The sequence below is a fragment of the Dermochelys coriacea genome, chromosome 2, assembly GCF_009764565.3.
Source record: "Dermochelys coriacea isolate rDerCor1 chromosome 2, rDerCor1.pri.v4, whole genome shotgun sequence".
Taxonomy (NCBI): Eukaryota; Metazoa; Chordata; order Testudines; family Dermochelyidae; genus Dermochelys; species Dermochelys coriacea.
In genome coordinates, this window is record NC_050069.1 from 98,577,273 (window position 1) to 98,592,881 (window position 15,609).

General features: G+C 42.2%; 1 protein-coding gene across 3 annotated transcripts in view; it reads left to right on the forward strand.

Annotated features, from left to right (window-relative positions):
* The window catches only part of DOK6 (docking protein 6), a 439,116-nt gene that overhangs the window by 220,541 nt on the left and 202,966 nt on the right, over nucleotides 1-15,609 (forward strand). For all 3 annotated transcript variants that reach the window (XR_006278942.1, XM_038391994.2, XM_038391991.2), the window contains exon 3: nucleotides 6,547-6,661. Coding sequence is in view for 2 of the 3 variants with exons in the window: in XM_038391994.2 (XP_038247922.1) it covers nucleotides 6,547-6,661 (115 nt within the window). In the remaining variant the exon portion in view is untranslated. The remainder of the gene's footprint in view (nucleotides 1-6,546; nucleotides 6,662-15,609) is intronic.

The window sequence follows — 15,609 nt, forward strand, 5'->3', positions numbered from 1 at the left end:
TGCTTGTTGATATCCACATTTCCATGGCAGGTCCATAGCTGTGCTTGCACAGCCTCTTCTCACTACAGGCCCAAAAGATCCAATATCTCTTGTCTCCTCCAGGCTGGAGCGTGTCTGGAGCATGTAGCTGGCATGGTCAGCTGGGCAGATGCACACAACAATGGAGAGCTGCTAGACAGGAAATCAGGAAAAGGTATTTCAAAAAAATTGTGGGTCTTTAAAGGAGAGAGATAGCTTCCAGTCTCCATAACCCCTAGGCAGTAGAGTTCACAATGGTGACCAGAGCAGTCAGTGTTGGGCATTGTGGGACAGCTTCTGGATGATTATTAGGCTTGGCACAGGTAACACAGTGTCTACGTATCTACGTGTTGATCTCTGTACCTTGACCTTGGCTCAATGCTGCTTGGGGAGGTGATATTACTATATTGGCCTAATAGGCCACTTACAGCAGTGGAAGACAAATTTAAGTGTGGACACGAGCAGAACTAGATACTTAAGATCTTGCACTTAGCACACTTGAGTATAGAGGCATAAGTTGCTTTCTACTGGCTTTCCAGATTTTGATGCTAGGAGCAGTCATGAACTTATCTGGTCCTCAGTACAAGTTGAGCTGCCAGGAGAAGCTGATGAAGAGCTAGCAATGCTAGCTTTCTGACAATGATATAAGGATAATCCCAGCAGGCTTTTAAAGATAAATTTCTATCCCTTTTTGCATTGCTGTAAGAGGGCTGAGGACCTGACCCATTATGAACAGAGGGAGTTGCTAAAGTGCCAGAAGCAAAATGATGTGAAAACTGGATTCTTTTCTTTTATAAGGTGTAAGGGCACTGGAACCGGAAGGGCCATGGCCCTCTCACTTTTTGAAAGTGGACAGGCCTGGCCCGTCCACTTTTTGCCATGGGCCATCCCACCTTGCCCGCAGCTGGAGCCCAACCAGGGATTCTTGGCAGCATGGGGCACTGCAGACCCTCCACCTGTAGTGGCTGAAGTGGAAGGGCAGAGAGCACCCCGTATCTCTGCCCCCCGGACCCCTCACCCATTTACCATGGACAGGCTGTGGCTCCAAGGCCCCATCCCTTGGCTGGAGCCTGGTTGGGGAGAGCTGTGCAGGAGCCACAAACACTGAGCAGGAGGGGCTGCTTGGCATGGACAAGAGCTGGGGGATGCTCTTGTCCTCCCTACCCCAGGCTGGTGGAGGGTCCGTGACTCCCAGCCTGCTCCAGCTTCCATCTTGGCTGGGGGGGCGGGGCCCTGGGTGGAAGGGATGGGGTGGGGCCCACCCAGGGACCCACACACTTTTGGGAAGGCTCCACCACCATTGCTAAGGTGATTCTTGTTGCATCAGTTAACTGGATAGTTTTGTCTGAGATTGATATCAGTCTAAAGAATGCTGCAAACATCTTGACTTTTTTTTTCAGTTTTGTTCATTTTATGCACTTGGCAGTACTTTGAGTGTGGTCACTCTCACTATTTCTCTGTAGTCAGTTTCACTTGTGTAGCCTTTTGGTCAGTTTGCCCCAATATTTGTGTGGGAATCTCATACCCCAATGGGTAAGAAATACTTTAAAAAAAGAAAGCATGTGACTTATAAACCTCAGATGTCGTTAGGAGGGCTCAGGAGCAGTTGGGAGTACCTAAAAGTAATTGTGACTCCACTTTCAGGAAATGGCTGGATTTCAGGTAGGCAATGTCCCTTTAGTGGGAAGAGAAGTAGCTGTTTAAAAAATTCAGTATTAGAATTCTATTTTTATTGACCAAGAAAAATCCTGAGAACAGGCTCTAAACCTTGAAAGGTTTCTAATAACAGAAATCTATACAGGGCAAACATTTGTAATTAAATACAAAACAACTCCAAATATTTTTACGGTGTTGAAAATAGGCCCATTTCCATAGCAAATTTCATGAATTTTATGGCAAAAATAAGCATATTTTCTACATGAAATTATACATTATTCAGCGACCAATTAACCCACTGCCCTGTACAATCAATATGAGTGGCAGGAAGCCCACGACATTTTAGGAATCAAAATCCCATGAAACAAAATGTGAATTTCATGCAGCTGTACTTGACCCACCAAAACAAGGAACTTTACAAACAGTCTATTGAAAATCTGGAGAACACATCTGGTCATAGCACATAATAAAGGACAAAGAGAATGTGGCAGAAAATAGTCTCCCATTGCCCTGCTTCCAAGGTGTGTATCTGAATCCCATGAAAATCAAAGCATTTCTTCCCAGTGAGTCAAACAGAAGGACTCACCCCCTGCTTACTTCCAATTAGCAATGTTGAATGCTACTCTGTGTGTGACTGACACTGATTTTTCTATTGCTAATGTATTTTAATACAATTATTTGTTGCATGATATAATTTTATATACTGATTGGTATGAGAGACAAGTAAAATCTTTTGCTTCTGTGTGGATGGCTAAATACATCTTCCCAGTTTTGTGGATAGTAGCCTCTGAACAAAATTTGAGTTACTGTCAAAATTCTTATATAGTTTTGGTGCCTAGATTGGAGTATATTTTATCTATTTTTTTTATCAAAGGCAGTTTAGGAACTATTTACTGCAGGATTATTTTGATAATCTTTAATCTTTATCCAAGTGATAAAGGAAAAAAAATCACTACCTAGCATAACTGGTATTTCTGGCTGAAGAGTTGTGTAAAGAGTTCTTGATGTAGTTTATGACATCTTGTCACCATTCAAAGCTTTTGAAGATTATTATCTAGTATTTCCTTTCCTCCTGCTCCAGAGAGAGAGATCTTCCATTGTTCATTTAGTGCATATTATACTGGGTTTTTCTGAATGTTGTTCTCACAACCATTTAGATATCCAACACGATCTACTTCATATGCTTTCCCCCATTTAATTAAGGTCATCTATATTTCTTTCATGTTATAGTATTATTTGTCTATTTAGATTCTGAACCCCTAATCTTAAATCAATGGCAGACAGGCACCTTTGAAAAACCTCATTAGCCATGTATCTGCATCCTTAGGTGCCTAAACACCTTTAAAATTATAGGCCCAACTTTTCTATCCATAGTGAAAAGTACCTGAGATTTCATACTTCCAAGGCTACAAATCCTCCAAAGCCACATCTGTTTAAACTACATCTTCATTCCCGCACCAATAAATAACCAGATCGCTAGCTTGGGTGGGGTTTAGAGAAGTCTGGGAAGAGAGAAAGCCAATCCTTCTCTAGAATGATCCTCCCACCTGTATTTTGGCTGTAGTCCTGGTGCCAGATTGTGGGGGTTTTCTCCGCATCACTGGCATCCAAGTGCCCTGTGGTGAAGTTGAGAGGGGATCAAGTATGGGTGCAACTTATTTTCCCACACCTCTGTCCATGGATTGTTGATAAATAATTTAATAAATTCTGACCCATAATCACACACTGAGAACTAACCTACACCTCAGTTAGTTAATTTGGGTTCCCTCCACTCAGTCAAACCCATGATTTCTGAGCTCTAAATCTTATTCCTAATTAATGAGCCTGGGAGTTTATCCTCCCTCCTATCTTGTAGTGAATTAATTTTGGGTTCCCCTTCATTTATTAAATTCTGGCACCTTCCTGCCCTTCAATTATTGGATTCTGCGCTTCCTCCCTTCCCACCATTAATTAATGCATTTTCCCCCCTTCCTTCTTTGCGGAGCCTCTCTGGAGACAACAGGTGTCACTAATTGAGCACCCCAAATTAGTGGATACTTTTGACCATAATCTCTATATGCTTCAGCTCCCATTTGTAAAATGGGATTGTCATAAATTTAAAGGGAAGGATAAACACCTTTAAATCCCTCCTGGCCAGAGGAAAAACCCTTTCACCTGTAAAGGGTTAAGAAGCTAAGATAACCTCGCTGGCACCTGACCAAAATGACCAATGAGGAGACAAGATACTTTCAAAGCTGGGGGAGGGGGAACAAAGGGTGTCTCTTTCTCTGTGATCCTTTTGTCAGGACCAGAGCAGGAATGCAGGTCAGAACTCCTTTAAAGAGTCAGTAAGCAATCTAGTTAGATATGTGTTAGATTCTGTTTTGTTTAATGACAGGTTTCAGAGTAGCAGCCGTGTTAGTCTGTATTCGCAAAAAGAAAAGGAGTACTTGTGGCACCTTAGAGACTAACAAATTTATTAGAGCATAAGCTTGCATCAGATGAAGTGAGCTGTAGCTCACGAAAGCTTATGCTCTAATAAATTTGTTAGTCTCTAAGGTGCCACAAGTACTTCTGTTTTGTTTAAATGGCTGATAAAATAAGCTGTGCTGAATGGGATGTATATTCCTGTTTTTGTGTCTTTTTGTAACTTAAGGTTTTGCCTAGAGGGATTCTTTATGTTTTGAATCTGATTACCCTGTAAGGTATTTACCATGCTGATTTTACAGAGGTGATTCTTTTACTTTTTCTTTCATTAAAATTCTTCTTTTAAGAACCTGATTGTTTTTTTCATTGTTCTTAAGATCCAAGGCTTTGGGTCTGTGTTCACCTATGCAAATTGGTAAGGATTTTTATCAAGCTTTCCCTAGGAAAGGGAGTTAGTGGGCTTGGGGGGATATTTTGGGGGAGAGACGTTTCCAAGTGGGCACTTCCCCTGTTCTTTGTGTAACACTTTGGTGGTGTCAGCGTTTAATCTAAGCTGGTAAGAATAAGCTTAGGGGGTCTTTCATGAAGATCCCCACATCTGTACCCTAGAGTTCAGAGTGCGGAAGGAACCTTGACAGGGATAATACCATCCCCTCACCTCACGGAGATGAATATTAAATGAACTGTTATGAAGTACTCAGATATTATGGTGATGAGCGCCATAAAAAAAACTGAAGAAATGAACAATTATGTCTTCAGAGCAGTGTTTGATTAGTGTGCAGTACATAAGATCTAGGGCCACATGTTGAACAATGAAGATAAAACAAAATATTGAATAGCTGTTTGTTCAATGAGCAATGTCCATTCTGTGCACAGAGACAGGGGTCTTGTGGAATATATAGTATGTGCTCATGTAATTAAAGACTGTATCATAATGACAGGTTTCAGAGTAGCAGCCATGTTAGTCTGTATTCGCAAAAAGAAAAGGAGTACTTGTGGAACCTTAGAGACTAAAAAGTTTATTTGAGCATAAGCTTTCGTAAGCTGCAGCTCACTTCATCATAATGGATACTCACAAGGGGGCTAATTAAGGTCGCACAGGTAACCTTAATTCTGCATTTCCTAACTTTCGAGTGCTTGACTTTATGACTTTAATCTAAGTCTACATGAAAAACTTTTGCCGGTATAGTAACGTCAGTTAGGGTTTGGTTTTGTTTTTTTAACAGCATTACTATAGTGGCAAAAATCCTAGTGTAGACACAGCAAAAGCAGAGATTTTTTTTGTCGGTAGAGCTTATTTTATTTGGGGAATAGTAGGTTTCAGAGTAGCAGCCATGTTAGTCTGTATTCACAAAAAGAACGGGAGTACTTGTGGCACCTTGTGGCACTAACAAATTTATTTGAGCATAAGCTACAGCTCACTTCATTGGATGCATTCAGCAAAGGAACCTTTTTGCCAGGATCAGTGTATATTCACTAGGACGGTTTGCCAGTGGAGATTAGGTCTCAGTAATGTTCTTTTAACATAGTTCTTCTGTGCATAGAAAAGGTCTCCAGAATTTTGTTGTTATGGGTAAAATCCTTAGCATCTTTTTTTATAAATGGCTGAACTGTTTTGGCTGAAAATTTTCAAAACAATTCAGCATGAGGGAGACACCTGGCCTAGAAAATTTCAGCCTAAATGGTTGAAGTTTCACAAAGTTATGAGGAACTAAAATCAGGGCCTTGTAATGGGAAATGCTACTTAATAGGCAGTACTAGTAATACTCGTATTTTTCTGGGTATTTTTCTCTCATTTAGTGTTAATTGAAGTAATCCATGTGAATTAAAGAATGGGAAAATATATATTGCATTGTTTATGCAATTAATTTATTATATTATGGCTAATTTCTTCTTGTTAAGTTTTTCCTGGACCTTCTCAATTTTTGGATCCATAGTTAAAGTTCGAATCATGGCTTTCTAGTTCTGACAAGGACAGCACTGGAGCTGCCAATTCCACTTTAAAAATAAATGACACAGTGTCAATATGAAGGTGTATGGTGTTAATTGGTACAATGAATTGGCTGCTTCCCTTGGCTAATAAGATACTGCTATTTCTTTAACAGCAACATACTGGCTACAAATTCTGCAACAGATTTGCCAATTTGTATGTTCACAAAAGTTTGTTGTATTATAGGGAGAGTGCAAAGCCAGTCTAGAGGAAAAAGAATAGGTTAATACTTTTTCATGCACATTCTCATAAAATGAAAGAAAAAATAAGACCATATATTTTTGACAGAAGATAAATTCTGTAGACCATTCTGCAGGTGTTGACTTGACACACTTGTATATTGTTTCTGAGCTACAATAAAATGAATTCAGATGGCTTTTTGACAATGTGGTGATTGTAGTGAAAACTGACCATCTGGGGTGAGTGTTCTGTACTATTTATACACTAGTCTAAAATATGTTTCTCTTCACTTCAAGGTAACTGAGCTTCACAACATCAAAAACATAACCAGACTGCCTCGAGAGACAAAGAAGCATGCAGTGGCAATTATTTTTCATGATGAGACATCAAAGACATTTGCCTGTGAGTCAGGTAAGCAATTACTACCACATCTCCAGCTTCAGGAAATCAAGCTGTATATGAAACAATGATTCAGAAGATGGATTAAGATACAGCAATAAATAGTAAGCGTTATCTTAATGGGAATGTGTTGTATTTTTTTTTTAAGTAACCAATACTGGAAGTTTTGATTGTGGTGTTGTTTGTAGAGGTTTTGGTAATGATTTATTATTTGTCTTTATATGGGTTTTGTGCCCAGATGGTCCAGAGACTCTTGAGGTTTTCAGCTAAGCTTGTAGAACAAGTAAACATACCTATGGGACATTATTAAGGCAAGCAGTGACACGAATTCTGTTTTGGCCAAGTGTTGCTGTAAGCATTTGCTAGGGGAGTGATGCTGTCATGGGAAAGAGAGAGGCAAAAAACAATTAAAATCTCAAGACACTTTAAAGCCGAACTTCAAGCAATTTATGTATTGAACAGTTACCTGGCATGATGAATGAATAAAGTTCTGAGTGTATTTGGGTGTTGTGATTCATAAAATCACCTATCATTAGTGAGACACCAAATGCTTTGTATTTTTAAAGTACACTAGCTTTCTTGTTTTGAAACCGCACAAGTATATGACTATATTCATTGGTGCCTTACACTTCAAAAAAAAAATGATTTTAGTCTTTAAAGTTGAACATTTCTTATTAATTGATAACATACATTTGTTTAAGTTGAACTAGATTGTTTAAAGCTATACATTTCCTTAATTATTATTAAACAATATACAGTACCATGAATGCACGTAACAGAGCATTACAGACAAATAAAATGACATTCTGTAAGAGCAGACAGTCTAAATTAGACGTAACACCACAAAGGATAACAATAAATATTGGGAAGGGAGATTGCAAAAAGGCAATATATCATTGGATATGCACATTTAGGCCCCAGTCATGCAAACATTTATCCATGTGCTTAACTCCATTCACATGAGTAGTATCCGTAAAACTACTCAAAATCGGAGGGATAACCTGACAGAGAAGTGAATTTTGAGGTAAAAGGAAAAAAAATGCAGTTGCTTTCTAGGATCCAGTTCAGGGGTATCAGCAGCAAAGGTAGGTAGGTGATATGTGTCAGTGAGTCTATTAGTTTTATGTATCTATTTTAGAGTTAAAAAAATAACAGGCACCTATCCCAGACTCTAGGCCAGTGATGGGCAACCTGCGGTCTACGGGCCGCATGCAGCCCATCAGGGTAATCTGATTGCTGGCGTGAGATATTTTGCTGACATTGACCGTCTGTAGGCACAGCCCCCCACAGCTCCCAATGACCACGGTTCTCCGTTCCCGGCCAATGGGATCTGCGGGAAGCGGCAGGCCCCAGGGACGTGCTGGCTGCTGTTTCCTGCAGCTCATGCTGGTCGGGAACAGTGAACCGCGGCAATTGGGAGCTCCAGTGGAGGCCATGCCTGCGGACGGCCAATGTCAGCAAAATGTCTTGCAGCCCACAATCCGATTACCCTGATGGGCCGCAGGTTGCGCACCATGGCACCCTAACGTAATCATACATTGAATTCAATTACATTAAATCTCAGCAACATTAAAATCAGTTCCACAGGAACTTGGCTCTTTGATTCTCTACTGCAGCTGGAAAGCATACCCTCAGCCTGTGGAGAACTGGGAAACCAATGGTTTATTTTCATGGGGGAAAAATGTGACTGAGTTTCTGTTCACTTATCTTGTTATCCATGGGGTGTGAATGAGATAATTTGTGTCTTGAAACAGGACAAGCTATGCAGTGACTGGGAAAAAGTAATAAATTGAACTATCAGGGACTGTCAACCTGTGACCTGAGTTATAGAATCATGGAATATTCAAAGACCATTGTATCAGCTTCATAAGTGTTATATGTATCTGCATGGGCTGGGGGAGAGCTACAGTAGTTTCTTGCAGGAACTAAAATCACTGGGGAGTGATTAAAGCAAATCCAGAGGAGCCTCAACCCCTCTGAGGGAAACTGCATATTCTAATTTGACGTGGTTCAAAAGACTGCCAAACACAAACAAATTGAAAATGATATAATATGACCACCCTGATGTGGAAAGAAGGGCACTCTCACTCGTTCCAGATTTACCTGTCTAGCGCCCAAACCAAACGTGTTGTCTGAGATTTTTGTGAATGTCTTGGTGACAAATGAAACCAGAGGGAAGATAGATAGAGCGTTGGTGCTAGACATCTCATGCTGAGACTGGTTGGTTGCAGTGTAAAGATTTTTATGGTTGTGTGGGAGGCAAAGTGGGAAAATAGTGGCAATTAGGAGTTGTTTTTTAAGTCACCTTATGTAACTACATTGTCAAGTCAATTATTTATCATTTTATAGTCTTATTAATATATATGGTTGAAGAGCCACACCAACACAAAATGGGTATAAAGTCTCCAGGCATGTGGCCAGACAGGGAAATTTGAAATTAAGGGAAAAAAGCTTTTTTAAAAATGTTACCAGTACTTCATAATACAATATTATTATCATATTTAATGTCCTGAAGCCACAAAAGATAATTCTATTCTGATGATACAAAGCTCTAAGAGGGCATAAGTGACAGACCTTTATTAAGTCTTTTGAGAAAGATTTACATAATTCTTCCTATCATATAAAAGATAAAAGTGACTTGAAGGATCATCCTGGTGTTATTACTGTGTTCAATAAAATAAAAAAATTGTTGGATGAATCAATTCTCAAGACTACTGTATCAAACTACTCCAAATGGCATCAATTTTATTGTATTTTCAGTGCTCACTAAGTGTGGTATTTTAAAACAAGTAGAAAAGCTGTTGTAGGAAATCTTCATAAGTTGTAGGAATCTTCATTTTTTTAAATGAAAAAAAAAACCCTGCATCATGGAATCCTGAATTTAATGTGTAGAAGCACTGGATTTAAAACTATTTATTATGGGCAGAGCTGATAATATTTTCCCATTATAAAACCCTGTTTAGAGTTACAAATGACTTTGCCAAACTTTAACTATTCAAGCTGAAATTTTCCATGTTGGGTGTCTGCATCAGACTAAAGTCTGTTGGCAAGTTTCATCAGAAATAGTTCAGACCATATTTGGGGGTAGGGAGGAAGATTATGACAAATGTTTTGTTGAGAAGCTGAACTTTCCTGTGAAAAACCACCCAAAACTGGCCAAGTTATGAGCCTCTGAAAATCTGTTTGTACAATCTCAGTAGAGATTTGTTACAGTTTGTAGGTTCTTTCTTTGACATTTCTGTCTATAATTAGCACACTCAATCCTAGGGCTGCAGGTGCTGAGCAGAACTATCCTGGTTGCTGCTCCTGGCTGCTGTTGGACTCCCCACAAAAACTGAGAGCAGGAAGACTCTCTCTCTCCTGTGCTTTCTGTGCTCCCCCTACTGGGTCCAGGCAGCATCGCGAGGAAGAATGCAGAGTCAACAGCCAGATTTCCAGCAGCATCTACTATTGTTATCAGTTACTGCATTAACTCAAGATTCAGAGGTCTGAATGAATCTAAATGTTCCAACTATGCTTATGACCCCTTTGGGTGTCAAGGTGATGCCACATGATGGAATATCCATTTGTACAGCTTCATAAAAAAACCCTAGAAAATTACATGCAAGAACATAAGAATGGCCACACTGGATCAGACCATTTAGCCCAGTATCCTGTCTTCTGACAGTAGCCAATGCCAGGTGCTCCAGATGGAGGCACCCATCTGTCGGCCTGACATTGCATCCCAGGAAGTATGCTGCCTGTCAGGAACCCATGTCCTAGATGTTACAGACCAATTGTCAAGGATCATCCAGCCCTCTGAATACTATCCCATGCTGCTCATCCATGTGGGCACTAATGATACTGCAAGATATGACCCTAAAAAGATCAGAAGTGACTACAGGGCTCTGGGAGTAAAGGTGAAGGAGTTGGGGGAGCAGGTGGTGTTCTCTTCAATCCTTCTAGTCAAGGGTAGGGGCCCAGGCAGAGACAGATGCATCCTGGAGATAAATGCCTGGCTGCAGTGATAGTGCCACCAGGAGGGTTTCAACTCTCTTAATCACGGGATGCTGTTCCAGGAAGTAGGACTGCTAAGCAGTGATGGGGTCCACCTATCAAGGAATGGGGAAGAGTATATTTGGATACATACTGGCTAACCTCATGAGGATGGCTTTAAACGAGATTCAAAGGGGACAGGTTACCAAAGCTCACAGGTAAGTCAAAAACATGGAGACCTGGGAGAAGGGTTGGAATTTGGTGGGAACACAGGCTGTTATAGCAGGGATAAAGGAGAGACAAGACACAACTGGAGTGTGGGAATCAAATCAGTATCTTAGATGTCTATAAAAAGAAAAGGAGTACTTGTGGCACCTTAGAGACTAACAAATTTATTTGAGCATAAGCTTTCGTGAGCTACAGCTCACTTCATCGGATGCATTTGGTGGAAAAAACAGAGGAGAGATTTATATACACACACACAGAGAACATGAAACAATGGGTTTATCATACACACTGTAAGGAGAGTGATCACTTAAGATAAGCCATCACCAACAGCAGGGGGGGGAAAGGAGGAAAACCTTTCATGGTGACAAGCAGGTAGGCTAATTCCAGCAGTTAACAAGAATATCAGAGGAACAGTGGGGGGTGGGGTGGGAGGGAGAAATACCATGGGGAAATAGTTTTACTTTGTGTAATGACTCATCCATTCCCAGTCTCTATTCAAGCCTAAGTTAATTGTATCCAGTTTGCAAATTAATTCCAATTCAGCAGTCTCTCGTTGGAGTCTGTTTTTGAAGCTTTTTTGTTGAAGTATAGCCACTCTTAGGTCTGTGATCGAGTGACCAGAGAGATTGAAGTGTTCTCCAACTGGTTTTTGAATGTTATAATTCTTGACGTCTGATTTGTGTCCATTCATTCTTTTACGTAGAGACTGTCCAGTTTGGCCAATGTACATGGCAGAGGGGCATTGCTGGCACATGATGGCATATATCACATTGATAGATGCGCAGGTGAACGAGCCTCTGATAGTGTGGCTGATGTGATTAGGCCCTATGATGGTATCCCCTGAATAGATATGTGGACAGAGTTGGCAACGGGCTTTGTTGCAAGGATAGGTTCCTGGGTTAGTGGTTCTGTTGTGTGGTGTGTGGTTGCTGGTGAGTATTTGCTTCAGATTGGGGGGCTGTCTGTAAGCAAGGACTGGTCTGTCTCCCAAGATCTGAGAGAGCGATGGCTCGTCCTTCAGGATAGGTTGTAGATCCTTGATGATGCGTTGGAGGGGTTTTAGTTGGGGGCTGAAGGTGATGGCTAGTGGCGTTCTGTTGTTTTCTTTGTTGGGCCTGTCCTGTAGTAGGTGACTTCTGGGTACTCTTCTGGCTCTGTCAATCTGTTTCTTCACTTCAGCAGGTGGGTACTGTAGTTGTAGGAATGCATGATAGAGATCTTGTAGGTGTTTGTCTCTGTCTGAGGGGTTGGAGCAAATGCGGTTATATCGTAGCGCTTGGCTGTAGACAATGGATCGAGTGGTATGATCTGGATGAAAGCTAGAGGCATGTAGGTAGGAATAGCGGTCAGTAGGTTTCCGATATAGGGTGGTGTTTATGTGACCATCGCTTATTAGCACCGTAGTGTCCAGGAAGTGGATCTCTTGTGTGGACTGGTCCAGGCTGAGGTTGATGGTGGGATGGAAATTGTTGAAATCATGGTGGAATTCCTCAAGAGCTTCTTTTCCATGGGTCCAGATGATGAAGATGTCATCAATGTAGCGCAAGTAGAGTAGGGGCATTAGGGAACGAGAGCTGAGGAAGCGTTGTTCTAAGTCAGCCATAAAAATGTTGGCATACTGTGGGGCCATGCGGGTACCCATCGCAGTGCCGCTGATTTGAAGGTATACATTGTCACCAAATGTGAAATAGTTATGGGTCAGGACAAAGTCACAAAGTTCTGCCACCAGGTTAGCCGTGACAGTATCGGGGATACTGTTCCTGACGGCTTGTAGTCCATCTTTGTGTGGAATGTTGGTGTAGAGGGCTTCTACATCCATAGTGGCTAGGATGGTGTTTTTAGGAAGATCACCAATGGACTGTAGTTTCCTCAGGAAATCGGTGGTGTCTCGAAGATAGCTGGGAGTGCTGGTAACGAAGGGCCTGAGGAGGGAGTCTACATAGCCAGACAATCCTGCTGTCAGGGTGCCAATGCCTGAGATGATGGGGCGTCCAGGATTTCCAGGTTTATGGATCTTGGGTAGCAGATAGAATACCCCAGGTCCTGGCTCCAGGGGTGTGTCTGTGCGGATTTGTTCTTGTGCTTTTTCAGGGAGTTTCTTGAGCAAATGCTGTAGTTTCTTTTGGTAACTCTCAGTGGGATCAGAGGGTAATGGCTTGTAGAAAGTGGTGTTGGAGAGCTGCCTAGTAGCCTCTTGTTCATACTCTGACCTATTCATGATGACGACAGCACCTCCTTTGTCAGCCTTTTTGATTATGATGTCAGAGTTGTTTCTGAGGCTGTGGATGGCACTGTGTTCTGCATGGCTGAGGTTATGGGGTAAGCGATGCTGCTTTTCCACAATTTCAGCTCGTGCACGTCGGCGGAAGCAGTCTATGTAGAAATCCAGGCTACTCTCATAAAGAACCAACCTTCCACACAAACTTCCTCATGGCTGGACTTTACAAAAACTAGACAAGCCATTTACAAAACACACTTTGATTCTCTACAAAAGAAAAAGGACACTAAGCTATCTAAACTACTATATGCCACAAGGGGCCACAACAATGGTTCCCGTAACCCACCCAGCAATATTGTTAATCTATCCAACTATACTCTTAGCCCAGCGGAAGAATCTGTCCTATCTCGGGGCCTCTCCTTTTGCCCCTCCACCCCCACGAACATGATACAGTTCTGTGGTGACCTAGAATCCTATTTTCGACGTCTCAGACTCAAGGAATATTTCCAACACACCTCTGACCAACATATTAACCCACAGAGACCTTCCTGCCAACACTACAAAAAGAAGGATTCTGGGTGGACTCCTCCTGAAGGTCGAAACAGCAGCCTGGATTTCTACATAGACTGCTTCCGCCGACGTGCACGAGCTGAAATTGTGGAAAAGCAGCATCGCTTACCCCATAACCTCAGCCATGCAGAACACAGTGCCATCCACAGCCTCAGAAACAACTCTGACATCATAATCAAAAAGGCTGACAAAGGAGGTGCTGTCGTCATCATGAATAGGTCAGAGTATGAACAAGAGGCTACTAGGCAGCTCTCCAACACCACTTTCTACAAGCCATTACCCTCTGATCCCACTGAGAGTTACCAAAGAAACTACAGCATTTGCTCAAGAAACTCCCTGAAAAAGCACAAGAACAAATCCGCACAGACACACCCCTGGAGCCAGGACCTGGGGTATTCTATCTGCTACCCAAGATCCATAAACCTGGAAATCCTGGACGCCCCATCATCTCAGGCATTGGCACCCTGACAGCAGGATTGTCTGGCTATGTAGACTCCCTCCTCAGGCCCTTCGTTACCAGCACTCCCAGCTATCTTCGAGACACCACCGATTTCCTGAGGAAACTACAGTCCATTGGTGATCTTCCTAAAAACACCATCCTAGCCACTATGGATGTAGAAGCCCTCTACACCAACATTCCACACAAAGATGGACTACAAGCCGTCAGGAACAGTATCCCCGATACTGTCACGGCTAACCTGGTGGCAGAACTTTGTGACTTTGTCCTGACCCATAACTATTTCACATTTGGTGACAATGTATACCTTCAAATCAGCGGCACTGCGATGGGTACCCGCATGGCCCCACAGTATGCCAACATTTTTATGGCTGACTTAGAACAACGCTTCCTCAGCTCTCGTCCCCTAATGCCCCTACTCTACTTGCGCTACATTGATGACATCTTCATCATCTGGACCCATGGAAAAGAAGCTCTTGAGGAATTCCACCATGATTTCAACAATTTCCATCCCACCATCAACCTCAGCCTGGACCAGTCCACACAAGAGATCCACTTCCTGGACACTACGGTGCTAATAAGCGATGGTCACATAAACACCACCCTATATCGGAAACCTACTGACCGCTATTCCTACCTACATGCCTCTAGCTTTCATCCAGATCATACCACTCGATCCATTGTCTACAGCCAAGCGCTACGATATAACCGCATTTGCTCCAACCCCTCAGACAGAGACAAACACCTACAAGATCTCTATCATGCATTCCTACAACTACAGTACCCACCTGCTGAAGTGAAGAAACAGATTGACAGAGCCAGAAGAGTACCCAGAAGTCACCTACTACAGGACAGGCCCAACAAAGAAAACAACAGAACGCCACTAGCCATCACCTTCAGCCCCCAACTAAAACCCCTCCAACGCATCATCAAGGATCTACAACCTATCCTGAAGGACGAGCCATCGCTCTCTCAGATCTTGGGAGACAGACCAGTCCTTGCTTACAGACAGCCCCCCAATCTGAAGCAAATACTCACCAGCAACCACACACCACACAACAGAACCACTAACCCAGGAACCTATCCTTGCAACAAAGCCCGTTGCCAACTCTGTCCACATATCTATTCAGGGGATACCATCATAGGGCCTAATCACATCAGCCACACTATCAGAGGCTCGTTCACCTGCGCATCTACCAATGTGATATATGCCATCATGTGCCAGCAATGCCCCTCTGCCATGTACATTGGCCAAACTGGACAGTCTCTACGTAAAAGAATGAATGGACACAAATCAGACGTCAAGAATTATAACATTCAAAAACCAGTTGGAGAACACTTCAATCTCTCTGGTCACTCGATCACAGACCTAAGAGTGGCTATACTTCAACAAAAAAGCTTCAAAAACAGACTCCAACGAGAGACTGCTGAATTGGAATTAATTTGCAAACTGGATACAATTAACTTAGGCTTGAATAGAGACTGGGAATGGATGAGTCATTACACAAAGTA